Source organism: Pristis pectinata, chromosome 14, assembly GCF_009764475.1.
Source record: "Pristis pectinata isolate sPriPec2 chromosome 14, sPriPec2.1.pri, whole genome shotgun sequence".
NCBI classification, from domain to species: Eukaryota; Metazoa; Chordata; class Chondrichthyes; order Rhinopristiformes; family Pristidae; genus Pristis; species Pristis pectinata.
This window is the reverse complement of record NC_067418.1, coordinates 42206200-42228232: the sequence shown is the minus strand read 5'-3', so window position 1 is coordinate 42228232 and position 22033 is coordinate 42206200. Positions and strand designations below refer to the sequence as shown.

Genomic DNA, 22033 nt, shown 5'->3' with positions numbered 1-22033 from the left:
CGTCTGTGGCAATGAATTCCACAGATTCACCACCGTCTGGCTAAAGAAATTCCTCCTCATTACTGTTCTAGAGGGATGTCCTCTTATTCTGAGGCTGTGCCCTCTGGTCCTAGACTCTCCCACTACTAGAAACATCCTTTCCACGTCCACTCTGTCCAGGCCTTTCAATATTCAGTAGGTTTCAATGAGATCCCCCCTCATCCTTCTAAACTCCATCAAGTACAGGCCCAGAGCCATGAAACACTCCTCGTACATTAACCCTTTCATTCCTGGGGTCATTCTTGTAAACCTCCTCTGGACCCTCTCCAATGCCAGCACGTCCTTCCTTTGATATGGGGCCCAAAACTGCTCACAATACTCCACATGTGGTCTGACCAACACCTTATAAAGCCTCAGCCTTGCTTTTATATTTTAGTTCTCTAGAAATGAGTGCTAACATTGCATTTGCCTTCCTTACTACCCACTCAACCTGCAAGTTAACCTTTAGGGAATCCTGCACTAGGACTCCCAAGTCCTTTTGCGCCTCCGATTTCTGAATTGTCTCCCCATTTAGAAAATACTTTACGCCTTTATTCCTTCTACCAAAGTGCATGACCGTACACTTCCCTACACTGTATTCCATCTGCCACTTCTTTGCCCATTCTCCCAACCTGTCCAAGTCCTCCTGCAGACTCCCTGCTTCCTCAACACTACCTGCCCCTCCACCTATCTTTGTATCATTTGCAAATTTGACCACAAAGCCATTAATTCTGTCATCCAGATTATTAACATATAACGTGAAAAGTAGCGAACCCAATACCGAGCCCTGGGGAACACCACTAGTCTCCGACACCCAACCAGAAAAAGCCCCCTTTATTCCCACTCTTTGCCTTCCGCCAGTCAGCCAATCTTCTATCCATGCTAGTACCTTTCCTGTAATACCATGGGCTCCTATCTTGTTTAGCAGCCTCATATGTGGTAAATGTATCTTCTGAAAATTCAAATAAACAACATCCACTGACTGTCCTTTGTCTATCTTGCTTGTTACTTCCTCAAAGAATTCCAACAGATTTGTCAGGCAAGATCTCGCCTAAAAGAAACTATGCTGACTTCGGACTATTTTATCATATGCTTCCAAGTACCCCGAAACTTCATCCTTAATCCTTAACTCTAATCATCCTTAACTTTAATCATCCTTAAACCTTGCCCTTAAACCTCATCCTAAAATCTTACCAACCACTGAAGTCAGGCTAATCGGCCTATAATTTCCTGGTTTTCACCTCCCTCCCTCCTTAAAGAGTGGAGTGACATTTGTGATCTTCCAGTCCTCTGGAACCATTCCTGACTCCAGTGATTCTTGAAAGATCACTACTAATGCCTCCATGATCTCTTCAGCTCCCTCTTTCAGAACCCTGGGGTGTAGTCCACCTGGTCCAGGTGACTTACCTGCCTTCACACCTTTGAGCTTCCCAAGCACCTTCTCCTCAGTAATAGCGACAACACTCACTTCTGCAAGGTCTCTCCCTGGTCCCAGGCAAGGTCCTTCCTCGGTAGCCTAGTTCCCAGTGTTTCACTGTGGCCCTATGTAGCACGTGGGCTGTAGCAGCTGAACAGACAGCTGGGCTCACAGAACAGATGCTGAGGCTTCCCACCACAGACTTAGGGGCTGTCAAAGTATCAGTCTTCGATACTCATTATCAGGATGTGTCAAAAAAAAGTAAATGTTAGAAAAAGATTAATATATTTTTGTTTTAAAAAAATAAAGTAACTGTATAGTAAAAATCCAGTTTAAAATATCATAAATAACAAATTAATGATAGAAAATACTCTCTTCCAGCCGTGGGTTTTTCTGATACAGTTGAATGGGGACTTCTGTGCTTTCATCAGGTTAAACCCAGCAGAGGTTCTGAGGGCAGTTTCCCTAGCCTAAGGGCTGGCAAGCCTGTGCAAGCTTTCACTGGCCCCACTGCACTATGTGAGGAATGCACAGGGGCAGCAGAGGCTGCTGCCTGCTTTAGCCAGCACCAGTATTGGAAACCAGGACTTGTACGAGTGTACCAAAGCACAAGTGCTGTCATTGGGGCAGGAGATGTGCCTCGTTAGTGTTGAATAATTCACGGAATAAGGATTTCAATTTGTCGGACAGTTGGGAGTAGCGAGAGAGGAAAAAAAATTTAAATTTGCAGCATGAACATTGGCAGGGTTAAAGTGTCTGTTTAATTAGCTACAGCGTACAAAATGCTTTTTCAATTGATTTTCCTCATTTCTTTCCCTTCCTCCCACCCGTTTCCACCCCTTCTATCCTGAAAGCATTGGCTCGTGCTTGATGCTCTGTTTCCCAGGCACCAGTTGTCCCTTCCAGTACCTCACTCAAGTGTTTATCCTTCATGCCTGATCCTCTATGGTAGATGCCAGCTGCTGGTGACACCAAGCCCAAGCTTGATTTGGAGAGGGGTGGAGTAAATAACGTCACTTGTTTTATCTTTTTCTCCTTTTCTCTCCACTCTCTCCCCAGTCTGCGTACTATTTTACTGCAAAGGTGACACGCAGGTGCTTAGCTCCCAAACGCTAGTGTCTTGTTTAAACTGGCAAATCACAATAAAGTAGACAGTGCAGTAGGAGTTAGTTGAAAGGAGCACAAGAGATTGGTGAAATTGAACTCCAGTAATCAGCTGATAGGATGCTGGGCTTTAAGGTTAGTCAGGAGCAGGTCGGGAATTCTGTCTTTCTGAGTACTGGGAGAAAGTGGCATTGCAATCTCTGTGAGAGTGTTTGTCTTCATTGGTGACATATTGCAGTTAAGGATTTGTCATGTAGCTAATCACAGATGCAACATATGGTGTAGCACTTAAAACATCAAAGTGCCAACATAAAGTGAGGAGCAGTCTGTACGTTTTCACTCTCAATTCAAAAATATTCCCATTGACTTTTAAAGGTCTCTGCATGTCACATGTTGTATACAGAACTAATTTGACACATGAGCTGCAATTACATTACACAGTGACTTGCTTCAGCTCCCTTCCAGAGATTTGTTTCAGAAATGTTCACAGTGATGAGAATTATAAGTCAAATTCATGCCCTAGAGGCTATAACTAAATTTTCCCCTCAGGCTGCAAGAGTGAAACCAAGATGACAAATTAATTATTCTGTTTACTGCATATTAAATGCAAAATCCTGACTGATGAGCACAATTGTACAAAGCGGATTAATTGTTGTGGAACCAATTTTACCCACTAACACCAAGTAAGTATTTACACAATGAAAGCAGTGAAATATCAGCCACTATGTTCCACATTTGTTCAGTATATGGATGTGCAGTGAAGAGAATTTCATTACGCATCACCAGGTGGTAAAGAAGTCCCTCCAGGATATGTTGACACATTTCTCATGACCTTCAGTCCTGTTGCCAGACTTCATCCTCCTCCCCAAACTATTCTTGTGTGCATGCTTATACTTAGCTCTCAGAATAGACATGGGTCTGGTCTTAATATCACATGAAGATACATTCGTGTCATTACAAATTCAATCGAGTTTAAATGTACCAAATTAAGTTAATGCTAAACGTACATCACGAGCACACGAGCCTTGTGTAGGTGGCAGAAGGTGCCTGTGTACTACCTCGCAAACTATCCAACCACTCTCCCAATCTGGCCTTTCCTGTCCTATCTGTGGAAGAGTCTGTAGGTCCCACATCAGCCATCTGAAACCCATATATTTAGGAATGGAAGTAAGTCGTAATCAATCCTAAGAGACTGCTAAAGAGAAGAGGACTACTACTGTCAGTAACGGGTCTAAACCTGGATCTGCCATGGTTCTTTTAACGGAATTAACATAACTTAGGAGGGATTCAACTCGACGTAAGGCCTGAATTTAGGTAGAAAATATCTGATCACTACTGCTGCCAGGAGAGATTGACGATGCTCTGATTAGCACACAGTGGGGAAATGCTGTCTTGATACTAGATCATGACAAAGACGGATGGTTTTATCTGAAACTCAGGTCCAAGACAGTGACTTTTCTTAACTAGATGGGCTAATTGGCATATTTTGTCTTTCTTACATTTCCCATGGTCTTTTTAAGGCCTAACTTTCTGTATACGTTCAATAGTTCTCAGTAACATTTGAAGGAGTAATTATACACAAAGCAGAAATTGTAAGGGCTGGGAGCAAAGCTCCCATTTAAGTGAAATAGAATGCAACCCCACGGTAGAGTTAAGTATTGGATCAGAGATTCAAGGCTGTGAATTATGAGCTCTGTGCTGAAGTGCTTTCAGGTGACCAGAGGTTGTGAAAAGCAGTTCGTGTGAAGGCAAATCTTTCTTCTTTCTAGTTCAGGACTGGAGTAATATCTGAGTTGAAATTACAAGCAATATTTCTGTTATTAGAAGAGTCTAAAGTTCATACCATTGCTTTTTACGCACTGACACCAATAAAGAATAGTCACCACATAGGACAGCTTGCAAGGAGTACACTTGTTCTTTTAAGGGTTGTCCATTTCCTTGTCTGAAATTTTTAATTGCGGACAAATGCTTTAAATGGTAAACAGAAATTGATTTTTTTTCTCTCCCCCCATCCCCCTTCACCCCCTGGCCCTCTCCCCTCGGCCCTCTCCCCCTCAACCCTCACCCCTCCCCTTCCCCCTTGTCCCCCTCTCCCCCTCCCCCCTCACCCCACCCCCTCACCTCTTCCCCTCCCCTCCCTATCCCCTCACCCCTTCCCCTCCCCTACCCCTTCATCCCTTCCCCTCCCCACCCCTTCATCCCCCTCTCCCCGTCCCCCTCATCCCCTTCTCCCCTACGATGATACAAAAATAGGAAGAAGGGCATGTTGTGATGAGGATATTGTGATTCTGTAATGGGACATAGGACTGAGTGGTTTGGGTGAAAACCTCACAAATGGAGTTTAATGAGGGGGATTGTGAGGTCATGGCACTTCTAAGAGGAATCAAAAGGCAGCTTATTATCTAACTGGAGAGAGACTGCAAGGGATCTAGCTGTTCTAGTGCATGAATCACAAAAAAGTTAGCAGGTGGGTCCAACAAGTAGTTAAGAAGGCAAATGGCACATTGGCCTTCATTGCAAAGGGGATGGAGTTTCAGAACAGAGAGGTTTTGTTACAGTCATACAGGGTGTTGGTGAGGCCACACCTGGAATACTGCACAGTTTTAGTCCACTTTCCTCAAGAAGGACATAGTAGCATTGGAGCCAGTCCAAAGGAGATTCACCAGGCTAATTCCTGGGATGAGAGGGTTGTCCTATTAAGAGAGGCTGGACAGCTTGGGGTTTGTATCTTGTTTCTTGGAGTTTAGAGAATGAGGGGTGACCTTATCAAACATGTAAGACCTTAAGGGGGCTTGACAAGGTTGATGTTGATTTTTCCACTGGTGGGGGAGTCACAAACAAGGGGATATAACTATAAAATAAGAGGCCAGTCATTTAAAACTGAGGTACACTCAGAGGGTAGTGAATCTCTGGAATTCTCTGCCCCTGAGGGTGGTGGAGGCCAGATCATTAGACATATAAGATCGAGGGATTGAGGGTTATGGGGAGCTGACACAGAAGAGGAGTTGAGGCCAGTGTAGATCAGCCACGATCATGTTGAATGTAGGGCAGGCTTAAGGGGCTGGGTGGCATACTTCTGCTCCTATTTTCTGTGTTCTTGTATTCTTTTTCATGTGTAAAAGGCACTATATAAATGTAACTTGGAACATCTGCCTAGATTTCTGTGCTCACGTGTCTGCAGTAGGCCATAAACCCAGGGCCTCTGACTTCAAGGTAAGTGTGCTACCAATGACGTCAAGCTAACTCTGTCATGTTTCTCTTTTGCGTGTTGTACCCATTATCACCATGTACATATTACATGTGTTCCATACATTACATCCACATGCAACAACCAAAGACAGTTCTAGATCTAAGTTTCTGCACTTGGAAACATGCTGACATGATAACTAAATCCATCGTCTTTAGACCCCATGAACGAGGTTTCCCTGAAATTCTCTGATCTGTACCTATTTATTCTATTGATTGGGTAAGCTGCATCTTTTCTACTGGGATACCTCCTAAAATGTAACCTCTAGGATGTGAAAGACAGGTCACTTTAAAGATTATTTCAAATGTAGAAGATTAGTTGACTACCTTATGATCTTAGTTTCTCAATTTCTTTTCAGGTATCAATATTTGAAGCGCACAGGGAGCTTTGAGCGCTCAGCTGGGCTTCAGGCAGGAGCAGATGCAATAGAGGTAAGTGCTCATCTTTAACTGATAATGTGATAGAGTTTCAGATACATTACACTTCTCCGTGACAGTTTCATTACTGCAGCCAAGGCTTCATGCAACATATATTAATGAAAACCCTTAGATAGATGTATTTTTTCTCCTATTTGATGCATTCGTGTTTATGATTGCTATATAAAATATTCTAATCACAATAGGCTGTTATTAATTTCCTTCTTAGCTGGCACACAGTCAATCGGTTAAAAAAAAATGCTCTGCGTCCCTCAACCTTCATTTATCTGGCATTACCTTCTGCAACACTTCTGCATGAAAGAAGGTGAATGAGAAATAATCTCTTATGCTCGATAGGATAGGTTGGTCCGAGGGATATTTAAAGTTAAATCGTGACCCAGGACGTATGGGCGAGTGGGGAAATTAGTAAGAGATGACCCTGGACTGCTGGGGAGAACATTCCCTCACACTTGAGGGATTGAAACTCAGAACAGTTACCTGGATTGACTGCCGCAGGCAAAGCCACTTGTCCATTCAGGAAGCGATTGGAGGAGAGGGTCAATGGTAACTACGGAGTGATGTTGAACCAAATGGTCATCTGCTGATATAAACAAATGAACATCCACATTCGGAGCAGCAGGAGTCTGCTCAGCCCCGTAAGCCTGCTTCACCATTTAATGAGAGCATGGCTGATCTGATTGTAACCTTGACTCCACACCTCTATCTACCCACAGTAAACTTTCACCCCCTTGCTAATCAAGAATCTTTACATCTGTCTTAAAAATATTCAAGGACTTTGCTTCCTTTGAGAAAAGTTTTCCTCGTATTTGACTGAAGTAGATGGCCCCCTTGTTTCTGAATAGCAACCACCAGTTCTAGATTCTCCCACAAGAGGAAACATCCTCTGCACATCCATCAAGGCCACTCAGGATCTTTTACGTTTCAATCGCGTCACCTCTCACTCTTCTAAACTCCAGTGGATACAAGTCTCGTCTGTCCAACCTTTCCTCATGAGACAACCTGCCCACTCCAAAGTTTTATGAAATCACCCTTCTTTCGGATCAAATTACTGACAGCAACCTGGGGAATGAGTATACTACTGCCAACCGCTCGAGGAGGGAGGGAGAGGTTGGACAGGCTTGGACTTTATTCCTTGGAGCATAGGAGACTGAAAGTAGATCTTACAGAGGTGTATAAAATCATGACAGGATGAATGCACGCAGTCTTTTTCCCAGGGATGGGGAATCAAGAACTGGAGGATATGGGTTTAAGGTGTGAGAGATTTAATAGGAGCCTGAGGGGCAACTTTTTCCACACAGACGGTGGTGGGTATGTGGAACAAGCTGCCAGAGGAAGTGGTACAATAACAACATTTAAAAGACACATGGATAAGAAGGGATTAGAGGCATCAGTCAGATGGTGGCTCCGCTTCAGGCACCTCAACTCAACACCACCCCCAGTGGCTGACCTGCCATACCCTCAGCATCTGATCCCAACCCTGATCTCCCACCCCTGCAGCTCATCACAACTCCACAAACACACCCCCCGCCCCACCCACTGCACCCCGTAGAGGTTGATGACCCTGGACCTCCCACCAGCAAGTGAGGATGAAAGTTCAAGCAATTGACCTTGATCCTTCCAAAGCCCCAAAACAAAGTCGCAACCAAATTTTGTTCTGCAGCTGCCCAGTCTGAGAAGTCTCTTCCCTCCTGCCCAGCCCTCCGCTCCTTCCACCATCTGCAAACGGACCCACACTCCACCTGTTTTCACTCCACAAAAGTGAGGAAAGGCCTTTGAGCCTGCTAAAGCTGCCACGTCTGTTCATCTGTGTACCTCCAAACTCCTGCACGTTAGAATTCTGTAGGGACAGCCTATTGCTGAAGATTTTCTAGGCCACAGACATGAAGCAGTCATGGCATCATTCTAACACCAAAAGGATCTTCTCAATCTATTGAGCCAATCGTGGGACTTAGTCTCATTCCCAGCTCTTTTCCTATGACCTTACGTACAGTTTTCCTTTAAGCGTTTATCATGTTTCTATAGAAAGACTTCATTGCATCTGCTTCCACTTCCCCTATCGGCAGTGAATTTCAGTTCATAGCAGCTCACTGTGTGGATTTTCCTTTCGAGCTTTGCTAATGACCTTAAACCTTGTGTTCTCTGCTTCTGCCCACGCCAACAGAAAGTGTTCCTCTTAACTTATCTTGTCTATGCCCTTAACGGTTTTGTTTGTTTCTGTCGAATCAGATCTCAACTGTACGTAGAAGAGCGTACCATCTGCATTTCCCTGCTGAAGTCCTTTCTGGACAGTAACTTGTTTCTGTACTGCATCCAAGACTTTCATGTTATTCCCCAAGTGGGTTACCTAGAACTAGACGCAATAGTCCAGTTATGGCTAAATCAGTGTATTAGACAGGTTCAGCATAACTTCCTTGCTTTTGTAATCTGTGCCTCTACATTAGGAAGCCCAGGATCTTGTAAGCTTGAATTCCCACTTTTTCCATCTGTCCTGCCACCTTCAGAGACGTGTGCCCCAATACATGAGTTCCCTCTGTTTTCCTCATCCTCTTTAGAAATGTACCCTTCGCATTATGTTGCCTCCACTTGCTCTTCCTTCCAAAATGGATCATTATGCATCTCTTTCCACTAAATTCCTTCTGTCACAAGTCTACACACGCATGTTTGCTCTGGATGTCTAGCAGTATTCCCTTCATTGTTTAAAATATTTTAAAGTTATGTGCCATCTGTAAATTTTGAAGGGATGACTTTTACAACCAAGTGCAAGTCTTTCATAAATATCAGAAAAAAGCAGTGATCTTCGCAGAAACCCCTTTAGCCTTTTCTTGGCCAGAAAAGCAACCGTTCATCACTATTCTGTTTCCTGACCTTCAGCCGATTTCACATCTGTGCTGACACAACCCCTTTTATTCCTTTTGCTTCACTTTTCTGCAAAGCCTCTTACTTAGCACTTTACCAAACGCGTTCTGAGAATCCACATACAAAACATCACTCCTGCCTGTTACCTCCGCACCTCTTCCAGTACCCTTACATCCTTTTTATAACAAGGGTCTAGAACTTTGAACAGTATTCCTGCATTTTGATCTAACCAAGATTTCATACTTTTGACATAACTTCTTTGCTTTTAAGAACCTGAGAAACAGAAGCAGAAGTTGACTACTTGGCCCCACGTGCCTGCTCCAACATTCAATGTGATCATGGCTCAGCATCACTTTCCTGTTAACCCCTGATTTCCTTAATTTTATTTTTGATCGTTTGTCCTGAATATACTCGGCAATTGAGCTTCCACTGACCACTTAGGTAGAGAGTCCCAAAGGTTCACCACTCTTCAGCTGAAGAAATTTCTTATCTCTATTAAAAGAGAGTTACCAAGAGTTAGTGCCAGCGTGTTCTGGTAAGGACAAAAAGCAAAGATGGCCAGATTGAGGAACCTTGGATGACAAAGGATATTGAAGGATATTTGATCAGGAAAAAAAGGAAGCATATGCAGGCATGGGCAACTATGATTGAGGGAGTATCTTGAGGAATATAGAGTGTGTAGGAGAGAGCTTAAGAAAAAGTTAAGGGGCAAAAATATCATTGGCAAGTAAAATTAAGGAGAATCCTAAAACTTTTTATAAGTATATCAGGAGCAAGAAGGTAGCCAGGGAAAGAGCATATCCCTTTAGGGACCCAAAGGGTGATCTATGTGTGGAACCAGGGGATATGGGTGAGGTCCTAAGTAAATACTTCTCATCTGTATTCACCAAGGAGAAGGATTTGGAAGATAGTGAGTTCACAGAGGGGTACATGGATTATTACGAACATGTCAGTATTGGTGCTGGTTTATTATTTTCACTTGTACCGAGGTACAGTGAAAAGCTTGTCTTGCATACCGATCGTACAGATCAATTCATTACACAGTGCAGTTACTGCAGTATTAAGAAACAGGAAGGGTTAGGAGTGTTAGTTCCTTGAAAATGGCAACACTGGAAGAAGAGTTGTGAAAAAGGCATACAACATACTTGCCTTCATAAATTAGGGCATGGAATATAAAAGTTGAGGCATTATGCAAAAAGATTGGTTAGGCTACACTCGGAATATTGTGTGCAGTTCTGGTTGCTGCACTTTAGGAAGGATGAAATTGAGCTGGAGAGAGTGCAAAGGAGATACACCGGAATGTTGCTTGGATTGGTGGACTTTAGTTATGAGGAGAGTCTGGAGAGGCTGGGCTTGCTTTCGTGGAGCGCAGGAGGCTGAGAGGTGACCTGATGGATGTATATAAAATTATAAGAGGCACTGATGCAGTAGATGGTAAGAATATTTTTCCTATGGTAGGAGTATCAAAAACAAAAGGGCATAGGTTTAAGATGAGAGGAAGGAGCTTTAAAGGGAATTTGAGGGGAAAGTCTTTTTACACAGATATCTGGAACATGCCAGAAAAGGTGTTGGAATCAGATACGAACACTTTGTTTAAGAAACATTTAGACAGGCACCTGAATAGGCAAGGCATTGGAGGATATGGACCTAATGCGGGCAAATGGGATTAGTGTAGACATGGAACAAATGGTCAGCATGGACGTGGTGGGTCGAAGGGTCCACTTTTGTGCTGGATAACTATTATGACTCTTTCCTGAATGGCCAACAATCTTTTAAGGTGGTAGCCCCTTGTTACAAACAACCCAGCTGAGGTAAACACCAATTCTGCATCTGCCTGTCAATCCCCTTCAGAATTTTGTGTGATTAAATGAGATCGCCGTTCATTCTTCTAACTCAAGAGAGTACAGATCTAGTCTGCCTATTCGCTCTTCACACTACAAACCTTCCATCCCAGGAATCAATCTGATGAACCTTTGCTATGCTCCCTCTCAAGTATATATTTTCCTTGGGTACGGAGACCAAGCCTGTACAAAGCGTTTCCGATGCAGATTGCCATACAACTGGAGCAAGATGTCTCTAACCTTGTACTCAAATCTTCTTGCAACCTATTGTTTGCCTTCCTAGTTGCTTACTGAACTTGCAAATGAACTTGCATTGATTCATCTACAAGGACACCCAGATGCCTCTGAACACTGACAACTTTTCAACCCCTCACCATTTAAAAAAAATACTCTGCCTTTCTATTTTCTCAACCTAAATGGATGAGCTCACATTTTACACATTGTATTCCATCTTCCATGATCTGGTTCATTCACTCAATCTGTCCATATCCCCCTGAAGCTTCTCTACTTCTTCACAACCTCAGATCTATCCTTCTATAAATGCTTTATTTGCTTTTATATGGCCTCATTAACCTGCAGTGCTACTACCCGTGATTTGTTAATCCCTACCTCTACATACTACTTGATCCCTTTCTGAACATTTTCTTCAAGGTAGCTGTCTGACTTTTGACCACCTCACACTTGCGTACATTGAAATTAATTTGTCCATCTCCCAGGTTTTCGCACATCTTCCTGTAACTTTAATGGCAACTTTTCTCAGTTTTAATCAGATAGTCGATCAATTTTTAAATGAGTAACCTCTGATGCTGAATTCCAAATCATTTATGTAAATTGTGAACAACAGTTGTCCAACCACCTTTTGCTGGGGTGTTGAACCTTTAATCCACACTTTCTTCTTTGTAGCCAGCTTATCTTCATTCTACAATGTGTGCCCTAACTCAATGTACTCCAACCTTAGCCATATCTACTATCCGTTACCTTTATAATCTAATGGAGTCCATTCAGCACATTTTGAGTCCAGGCCAGCTCTCAGAGAAATCCCATCAAATCCATCCATCTGTTTACTTCCCTGTAACCTATTCTCTCTCACATGCGCATCAACTCTATCCCCATTTCTCCTATTACCTACTTACGCTGCGGGTAATTTTGAGTAGACAATCAGCCCATCACCTTACTGAAGGCCATTTGAAAATCCAAACATTCCGCATCTACCGCACAGACGTCTCAAATTCCACACAACCACGCGTCCTGCACCACACCACACTACACCCAGAGGGGCGCACTCCCACCAATGCTGCTGGTACTGACTGATGGTTGTGATTGTTGTTGACCTTTGACTTTGTGGTTCAACACCAAAAATCAGCCCTGTTGCCAGAGGGCGTGCCAATCCGACAATCATGTTGGTGACTGCCGGAGGTAGGCCTGCCGTATACGACTGAGCAGATGTATTCTGGTTGATTTTTTTTCTTGCGTGTCCGGGTCCCTAAAGATGCTGTCTGTGGATTCCCAGAAATGGGAAAGTCTCTTGGGGAAGTGATATTTCGTCACACCCTGCCACTGTTGTATCTCTCTAACCTCAAGTAATTGCTGAACTGCTCTCCTCCTCCTCACCCCACACTCATTGGTTGCCCCCCTCCACTCCTCTCCACCCCCATTCAACTGCTCTGTCCCCCATTACCAGTCTATTCCATCCTATTCCCCGCTCTTTCACCCGAGCTGCCCCTCTGCACTGCTGCTTTTCCACTGTTCCCTTCTCCCTCTCTGAGCCCCCACTCCCACTCTCTGAACCGCAGCATCTCGCATGTGCGTCGGCTCTGCCCCCAGGTCACCTCTCTGTGTCACACTCTGCCTCGGCTCTGTGCCCCTGTCCCCCCTCTTCTCTGTGCCCGTCCCCTCGTCCCCCTCTCTCTCTGTGCCCGTCCCCTCGTCCCCCCTCTCTCTCTGCCCTCCTTTGTGCTCACACCCTGTCCCCCCCTCTCTCTTCCGCTGTCCCCTTTCTCTCTCTGTGCCCCTGTCCCCCCCTCTCTCTGTGCCCGTCCCCCCTCTCTCTCTGTGCCCGTCCCCCCTCTCTCTGTGCCCCTGTCCCCCCCTCTCTGTGCCCCTGTCCCCCCCTCTCTCTGTACCCCTGTCCCCCCCTCTCTGTGCCCCTGTCCCCCCTCTCTGTGCCCCTGTCCCCTCTCTCTCTGTACCCCGTCCCCTTCTCTCTCTGTGCCCCCGTCCCCCCCTCTGTGCCCCTGACCCTCTCTATGCCCCTGTCCCCCCCCCCACGTGCCCCTGTCCTCCCCTCTCTCTCTGTGCCCCCGTCCCCCCCGTCTCTCTGTGCCCTTCTGGGGGATGTTACAGAGATGGAGAATGCAGCCTTGCTGATGGAGAGGACATGGGGGCCGCAATCTCAGTTGAAGGTCAGGTAGAACAGCCACAGAAATATCTCATAACTTTTCACAATGGACTCATCTGTACCGAAGGGTTACATTAAGGCCCATCACCTGACATAGATCTAGTTCCACTCACTTAGATAGAAAGCAGAAAGTAATTTTCTGCGATAAAGGGGCAGGGCGGACGTGAAATTGTACAATTCGGAGAAAGCAACCTGGAACCTTGAAAAGTGTGGGCACAACATCTGTAAGGCAATGAAGTAGATTGTTACAATTTTTATTTTGCTTTCAGGAATAGATCTGGTGGGCAGCTTGTTATTTTTTCAAAATTCACTTTAAATATACGGGCAACATTTCAAAAGAATCAATGAAAAGGGGTTGCACTGGTGGTTTAGTGAGTGAATGCGCCATCTCTGCACTGCTCATGCGCAGGCAGCAGGATATGAACTCCCTGGAACTCCAGCCTTTCACCAGTTGTAGGTGATGTTACAGCGAAATTGAACCTGAACACTTCTGTGACCGCAAATAAAGGTTTACACAACATACCTTCGTGAGGCTAGCTACACAATCCAAAGTCTAGGCTATTCAGCTTTATGGTGCAAAGAATCAGATGTTGCTTATTCCACAGAAACTAAGGAGATAATTGTCTTGAGGTGGGATTGAAGTGCTGTAGCGTCGTTGCAATTGGTGCTATCATCAAATTGGGTCCCTCGAGTTTGCAAAATGCTTGAGATCTGCTTGAAATGGCATTTTACACTCAGGAACACTGCTGAAACTTCCCCCAGTGGCACCTCACTGAGCAGCGCAGCTGCCAATGACTTCCTCAGAGAAAGTCATCAGAGAAAGGAGTCAGTCCTTAAAGCCACTCTACCTGTGGCAGCCACATTACCGCAAGGTGACAGAGGCTGTAGGGGAGAGGGAAACAGCTCTCACTCATAGCGTCAAGCAAGTCCTAGTCAGCCGGAGTATTGCATTCATTTGTGGTCGACCCATTATCGGAAGGGTGTGGAGGCTATTAGAGAGGGTGCCGACGAGGTGTACCAGGATGCTGCCTGGATTAGAGGGCATGTGCTATAAGGAGAGGTTGGAAAAACTTTGGTCATTTTCTCTGGAGTGGCAGAGGCTGAGGGGAGACCTGATAAAAGTTTATAAAATTATGAGAGGCATAGATAGACAGCCAATATCTTTGTCCCAGGGTCAAAATGTCTGATACTGGAGGGCATATAAGGTGAGCGGGGATATATTCAAAGGAGATGTGTGGGGCAAGTTTTTTTTACACAGAGAGTGGTGGGTGCCTGGAATGCACTGCCAGAGATGGTGGTGGAGGCAGATACAATAGAGGCATTTAAGAGGCACTTAGATCGGTACATGAATGTGCAGAGAACAGAGGGACATGGACCATGGGCAGGCAGAAGGGATTAGGTAACATTAGCTTTATTAGTTCAACACAACGTCATGGGCCGAAGGGCCTGTTCCGGTGCCGTACTGTTCTACGTCCGTACAAAAAGCTGCGTGCCAGAGAGAGGTCATCTGTGCTAGAAGGTCAAGAGACAACCAGACCCACCATAAGAGCCTGTCGGAGGTGGTTCCAGTTGATCTCCCCAGAAGTAAAAACACCTGAATTATAGAGTAATGTGGAAATAATTTTATGTCTATGCAAGGTTTCATCGGGCTGCTCTGCACACCATTGTTTATATCTGCAGAATAGAGATCCCCAGAGCGAAGTACACTTTATGTGGAGTTCTGAGTCCTACAAAGCAAGGTGCCATTCAGCTGGAAATACAGAGATGTTGTTGCAGACCATTGCAGAAATTGGAGAAGAGATTCATCCATTTAAGTGTTATAATCAGTGGAGAGCATAATGGAAGGGATTTTTCATGTGTCTTCTGAGCTCCCCCAACTATTTGTTGCTGCTCTGCATTGGCGGTAATGATCGGAGTGCGGAGGGGCTCACTTGGTTTGCATTGGGATTATGATTTCACAGGCTTGTTTGGAGAAGCCTCTCTGTCAGACATTCCATTCAGCCGGTGCCAACAAAGGCAGCTGAGCTCTGCGGATGCTGCACGTGAACAGTCTATTGCAAGCTGCTGCCTTCCTCGTGCCACTTCTGTTGTTGTTGCTGCTGGTTTTCAGGTCTTGACCCACAGCCCTCCAGCTCTGGGTTCCCTTGCCTCTCTTTCATGTCGATGGACGGTTCCTCACGGGAGCCCATGGAGGATTGTCGGCTCTTGGACTGTACTCACTGGAGTACAGAAGAATGAGAGGGGACCTCATAGAAACATTTAGAATGTTGAAAGGACTGGACAGAGTAGATGTGGCCAAGCTGTTTCCCTTGGTGGGTGAGTCCAGGACCAGGGGGCATAACCTTAGAATTAGAGGGTACAGGTTTAACACAGAGATGAGGAGAAATTTCTTTAGCCAGAGGGTAGTGAATTTATGGAATTCTTTGCCACGTACAGCAGTGGAGGCCCGATCATTGGAGGAATTTAAGGAGGAGATAGGTAGATATCTAATTAGTCAAGGTATCAAGGGATATGGGGATAAGGCCAAAAATTGGGGCTAGAAAGGAATAGTATTTTTTTTCCTTTAGCTCATGGAGCAGACTTTTTTCTCCATTTCTCATTTCTTTTTTCTTTTTCTTTTTCTTTTTCCCTTTCTCTTCCTTGGAGCAGACTCGAAGGGCCGAATGGCCCTACTTCTGCTCCCTTGTCTTGTGATCTTGTGATCAGTCAGTGAATCGGGTGAGCAGCGGATTGGGAGGCACAGCCATGCTCTGGTGCAGCTACTTGCGACAATCCTGTGATGAGAAGGTTGAGAGATTGTGTGACCTTGACCCTGATGCAGAGAGCAGTCCAGTCGGGAGTACGTAGCCAAAGGTTTTCCTGCAGGAGGTTGTGTGTCTCGGTGAGGACAGCCTTTACAAAGCTGTGCCTGTGAATGCATTGTTCATCAGAGAGGTTGAGGTGGAATGTCGTCTTCCTGAGGACTTTCTTGGAATAGGCCCCTCACTGATGGGCAAGGCTTTGCCTCCGAGCCCTGGGTCCCCTGGATGGCTGGCCATGACCATAATGATACTTCCAGTAATGTCATTCTGCCAGTGGTATCCTGACTTGGGCATCCATGAAATGAATATGTCAGCATCGAAATACTGGAGAAAGTTTTCTTGCATTAGTTCCAGTATGCTCCAGAGACACTGGAAGATGTCTGAGCAGCCTTTAGTCTGCAGTTTCACCATCAGAACATAGAACATTACAGGCCCTTCGGCCCATGATGTTGTGCTGACATTTTATCCTGTTCGATTATCTATCTAACCCTTCCCTCCCACATAGCCCTGCATTTCTGTGTCATTCATGTGCCTATCTAAGAGTCTCTTAAATGTCCCTAATGTATCTGTCCCCACCACCTCTGCCAGCAGTGCGTTCCATGCACCCACCACTCTCTGCGTAAAAAAAACTTACCTCTGACATCCCCCCCATACCTTCCTCCAATCACCTTAAAATTATGTCCCCTCATGTTAGCCATTTTCGCCCTGGGAAAAAGTCTCTAACTGTCCACTCGATCTATGCCTCTTATCATCTCATACACCTCTATCAAGTCACCTCTCAACCTCCTCCTCTCCACAGAGAAAAGCCCTAGCTCACTCAGCCTATCCTCTTAAGACATGCTCTCCAATCCAGGCAGCATCCTGGTAAATCTCCTCTGCACCCTCTCCAGTGCAATCACATCCTTGTCATTAAAGGTGCTCCTGCCACTGGGAAAAGGCCAAAAGATTGCGGGTGGAAGTTTCCAGTCCCACAATTTTCACCCAGAAATGATCACCGGTGCAACTTACTGTAGGTTAAACCAAATTGTGTGTAAAGGGAACTAGGCAATCCAATTTTTGGCTACTGAACACAATGATGCAGAGGAACAAATGTTTACATGAGTGTTATTGAAGCATCCCTGGTTTAATGTTTGGGTCAGTACTGAAATAATTCACTGCTTTCTCATTTTTAGGCTCAGTGACTCTTTGTGATTTCTTAAAGAGATTAACAACACTTATTAAAGAAATATTATAGCTTTGAAATGGACTAGCAAGAAGTAACATGATTTACTTGCCTAATTAATGATATACAAAAAGAAATCTTTAATTGTAAGAAGTTACCATCGCTTGTATTATCCAGGAATCATTAACCCCCTCAGATACTTCTCTCCTGGAATCCATGGGTTGTTAAAATCCAGCTCGGCCCATGTGTTTTCTTGCATTCTTTCATATTCCCTCCTCCCGTATTCAAATCTATGCCCCCGGCATCAGCTTCTCGATCTAAAATAAAAAGCAGCTTCAGCTTCTGATCTGGTGTCATCCACAACACAAGGGTCTTTGTTACTCACTTGGACTGATCAGTGTACTTTCAGGGTTAATGGAGCACTATCGTGAGATACCTTTCGGAGTCTCACCAGAATGCCCTGCTGTCATTATCATGAACATGATATGCAACTCGTCTCTGCCCCTATAACTTAAAAGGTTTGCCAATTATTTTTCATGAAAATTCCCTCTTCTAAAGGTCATTCAGAGCAGGGTATGTACTTGCTGTCTTTGTCTTCGTTACCTTTGATGCATTTCGAGGTTTGAGGTCTTGTGAGATTATCTTGTGAGATGCTCGTCAGTATTCTCTGGAGGAAACCTCTTTATAATACTCAAAATTAAAAAGGGTAGGTTTAGGGCTGTCTCAATTACCTTGGTCATGAAAGAGCACATTACCAATATGATGATGTTTCAGGACGCTAAACGGCAGTTTTGCCTTCTGGAATGGGAACGCACCCCAAATCTCAATTTTTATGATGAATGATATTCTAGGTGCTGAGACGGGGGAGTGTAGAGCAGGCATGCAATTGGCTCTGATGTTGTTTGGAAATCTGATGGGAAATGCCCCACTTTTCCTGCATGATGTATAGTTCTAGCAGCTGAATTTTCAGTTATTCCTTTACCAGAAATGGTAAAATGAGCAATAATATAGAAGCACGGCAATGTTTACAGGTTGTTTATCCTGGATGAATCGAGATGTACATGATTGAGGGCAAAAGATGTAGAAATTATTAAATAGCTTGGGAATTGAAATAGCAGGCAAAATCAACCTCAATAATTTGATCTTTTACATCATCACAAGGCAACAGTATCAGATGTTACGAGGGTATGATTGTTCCATTACCACTCATGCTAATTTTCACTTTTTGGATGACAGATAACCAATGACCATTGAAATGTCCAGTAGACACTCCAACCAATTATCCTGTCCACTGACATCACAAGTAAAGTTATCGTAATTACTTTTTCCTGAAATTCAACTTTCTCAATTCCCTATTCTATCTCTTAATCCCCGAATGCGGTAGATTCACTGTGTAACATTTAATATTGCTCATCAATGTATGAATGGAGAATATAGATGTGAGTTGAATCCAGTTTAATGAGTTGGATAGAGTTTAATTCTAGCTTTGTGGGCCTGGTATGTAAATGTAGAATATTACAACCATAATAGGAATGTAAAACTGTCAGATTATAAACCTGTTGTTGTAGATGTATAATATCTATCATGTGCTTAGAGATTTTGGTCTGGTGCCATTGATGAGCAGTATTAGTGTAGATGTACAGTTTGACTTTTACTTAACAGTTCAAATCTAGTTCTGCGAATGTAATGATGAGCATAAGGGTAAAGAAGCAGTGGATAAATCGAGTACTGCAAATTCACACACAAATTGAGAAGTGCAGATGCACTGTCTATATCTCAGACAGTAAATTCATTGCATGAATCTAAGAGTGTATTTACATTGCATGAATCTAGGAGCATATTGGGTGCAGTAATTTCCATTATAAATTGCTTGCAAAATGTAGCTTTGAATTAAAATGGATTAGAAGTTAAGAATATAATTAACCACCAGCTTTCCTGGTTTGATTTTGAAACAAAAGCATTTGATTAGGATATAGTTGTTCATTAATGCTTTCGTACATTTTAAAAAGCTTGTATGGGTACGGAGTCAGCCCTTTGCAGATTGATTCTGCATCATGCGATAATTATTTCTGACTTTCCTTTTTCAAAAATGTTAGTAAATTATTACCTCGGAACACAGTCATTAATAAATCCAGTGTGAAATCTGGGCGAAACTTTTTTTTACACAGAGTAATTGAACTGTAGATCTTGCTAATTGAGATGAATAATATAGATGCATTTAAAACAGGCTAGACAATTACATTGATTTCAAAAGAATAGAAAAATATGTTAATAGAGTGGGAAGAAACTCATGTGGAGCATAAACACCGGTATGGACTATTTGGACTAAATGTGTAACAATTTCTTTATAGGCATTGTATTAATTCAATGTCTGTATATTTGAATCTCGTGTTGTACAGGCATAAGTATGAATGTAGAACTGTGTCTGCACTGTGTTAATGTACTCTTTCATTTTACTGGAGGCACATGTCACTTCGTGTCCCCCAACATAAAGGTGGCTCTTTGCCTCTTCTGCATCACAACATACATTAACATCTTCTAATACCTATGCTGCTATAGGTAGCATGGGTACTATAGCTCCCTATAGCAGCATGACCACTGAGCAGGGGTGCTAGATGGCCCAAGAACTGTACTATAAGAAAGGTGGGAGGCAGCATAAAGGAAATTACAGACCTATTAGTCTGACATCAGCAGTGGGAAAGTTATTGGAATTGATCCTCAAAGATGAGGTTATTGGAATACCTGGAGGTGCAAGGCAAGATAGGTCCAAGCCAGTGTGGTTTGGTGAAGGGAAGATCCTGCCTGACCAACCTATTGGAGTTTTTTGAAGAAATCACAAGTAGGGTGGATAAGGGAGAGGTTGTGGATGTTGCGTATTTAGACTTTCAAAAGGCCTTCAACAAGGTGCCGTATAAGAGACCGATTAATAAGATGAGAGGTCATGGAATTACAGGTAGGATAACAGAATGGATGGAGCATTGGCTGGTTTGCAGGAAGCAAAGGGTGGGAATAAAAGAATCTCGTTCTGGTTGGCTACAGGTTACTAGTGGTGTTCTGCAGGGGTCGGTGTTGGGGCCACTTTTTACCTTGTACATTAACGATTTGGATGACGGAGTAAATGGTTTTGTGGCTAAGTTTGCAGATGACACCAAGATAGGTGGAGGAGTAGGGAGTATTGAGGAGACAGGAAGGTTGCAGAGAGACCTAGATAATTTAGGAGAATGGGCAAGGAAATGGCAGATGAGATTCAATGTTGAGAAATGTGCAGTTGTACACTTTGGAAACAGAAATAAGCGGGCAGATTATTATTTAGAAGGAGAGAAAGTTCAAAGTACAGAAGTACAAAGGGACTTGGGGGTACTCGTGCAGGATACCTTAAAGGTTAACCACCAGGTCGGATCGGTGGTAAAGAAAGCGAATGCTATGTTGGCATTCATTTCGAGAGGTATAGCGTGTAAAAGTAAGGAAGTGTTGATGAAGCTCTACGGGGCACTAGTGAGGCCTCGTTTGGAATACTGTGCACAGTTTTGGGCCCCATATCTTAGGAAAGATGTGCTGATGTCGGAGAGGGTTCAGAGATTTACGAGGATGATTCCCGGAATGAAAGGGCTTACGTATGATGAGCGTTTGTCGGCTCTTGGACTGTACTCACTGGAGTACAGAAGAATGAGAGGGGACCTCATAGAGACATTTAAAATGTTGAAAGGACTGGACAGAGTAGATGTGGTCAAGCTGTTTCCCTTGGTGGGTGAGTCCAGGACCAGAGGGCACAATCTTAGAATTAGAGGGTACAGGTTTAAAACAGAGATGAGGAGAAATTTCTTTAGCCAGAGGGTGGTGAATTTGTGGAATTCCTTGCCACGTACAGCAGTGGAGGCCAGATCATTGGAGGCGTTTAAGGAAGAGATAGATAGATATCTAAATAGTCGGGGTATCAAGGGATATGGGGATAAGGCCGGAAATTGGGGTTAGAATAGTGTGTTTTTTTGTTCCCCCCCCCCCCCCCCCGCCAATTTCTCATTTCTTTTTATTTGGAGCAGGGTCGATGGGCCAAATGGGCTACTTCTGCTCCCTTGTCTTGTGATCTTGTGGTCTACTTATAGCTCCTTTACTTCTCTGTACTGTCATGCTCATGAGATATTTGCACAGAGAAGAACCAATGCAGGCATAATAGGTGAAATGGTCCATCTGTTCTGTAAGATGCTATGACTGTAGTGTGATTTGTTGAATATTGCAGTAAATATGCAATATAATGGGCATATTTAGTTTGTGTTATAATTAAATACCGTGGCAGCATTCGTTTTGGTACAATGATAATGACGGAAACCAGAAAGAACAAGTAATGAAGCAATATGACAAATGTTTTTGTTTTCATCTGTTTCGGTTTCAACAGTGTCAATTCAATATTCCGTGAGGTTATTAGTTTCAAAAGAAGTCATGATACAAACTTTGTGGAAAAACTGTTCAGGGACATTGGAGGTCAACCACGTTCAGAAAACCTTGACGTTCTCAGAAGAAGGATTTCTTATATTTTGATCTGCTTGATGATAAAAGCAGCTAGTGGATGAGATAACTATCAGAAACTTTGCAGTGATAATAACCATTCCTGCTTGTAATCTGATTGAGACATTAAAAACTAGGAAGAGAAGTAAGCTATTCAGCCCCTCGAGATGACTCTATTCAGCAAGATCATGGCTGATCTATCTCAGCACTATTTTCTGTTCTATTCTCCTAACCCTCTTCTTCGAATGT

At 43.8% G+C, this 22033-nt stretch overlaps 1 protein-coding gene across 1 annotated transcript in view; it reads left to right on the top strand.

The window, feature by feature from the left end:
- The window catches only part of LOC127577716 (N-acetyl-beta-glucosaminyl-glycoprotein 4-beta-N-acetylgalactosaminyltransferase 1-like), a 591438-nt gene that overhangs the window by 555253 nt on the left and 14152 nt on the right, over positions 1 to 22033 (top strand). Inside the window, exon 17 of the mRNA XM_052029203.1 lies at positions 6145 to 6217. Coding sequence (XP_051885163.1) covers positions 6145 to 6217 — 73 coding nt within the window. The remainder of the gene's footprint in view (positions 1 to 6144; positions 6218 to 22033) is intronic.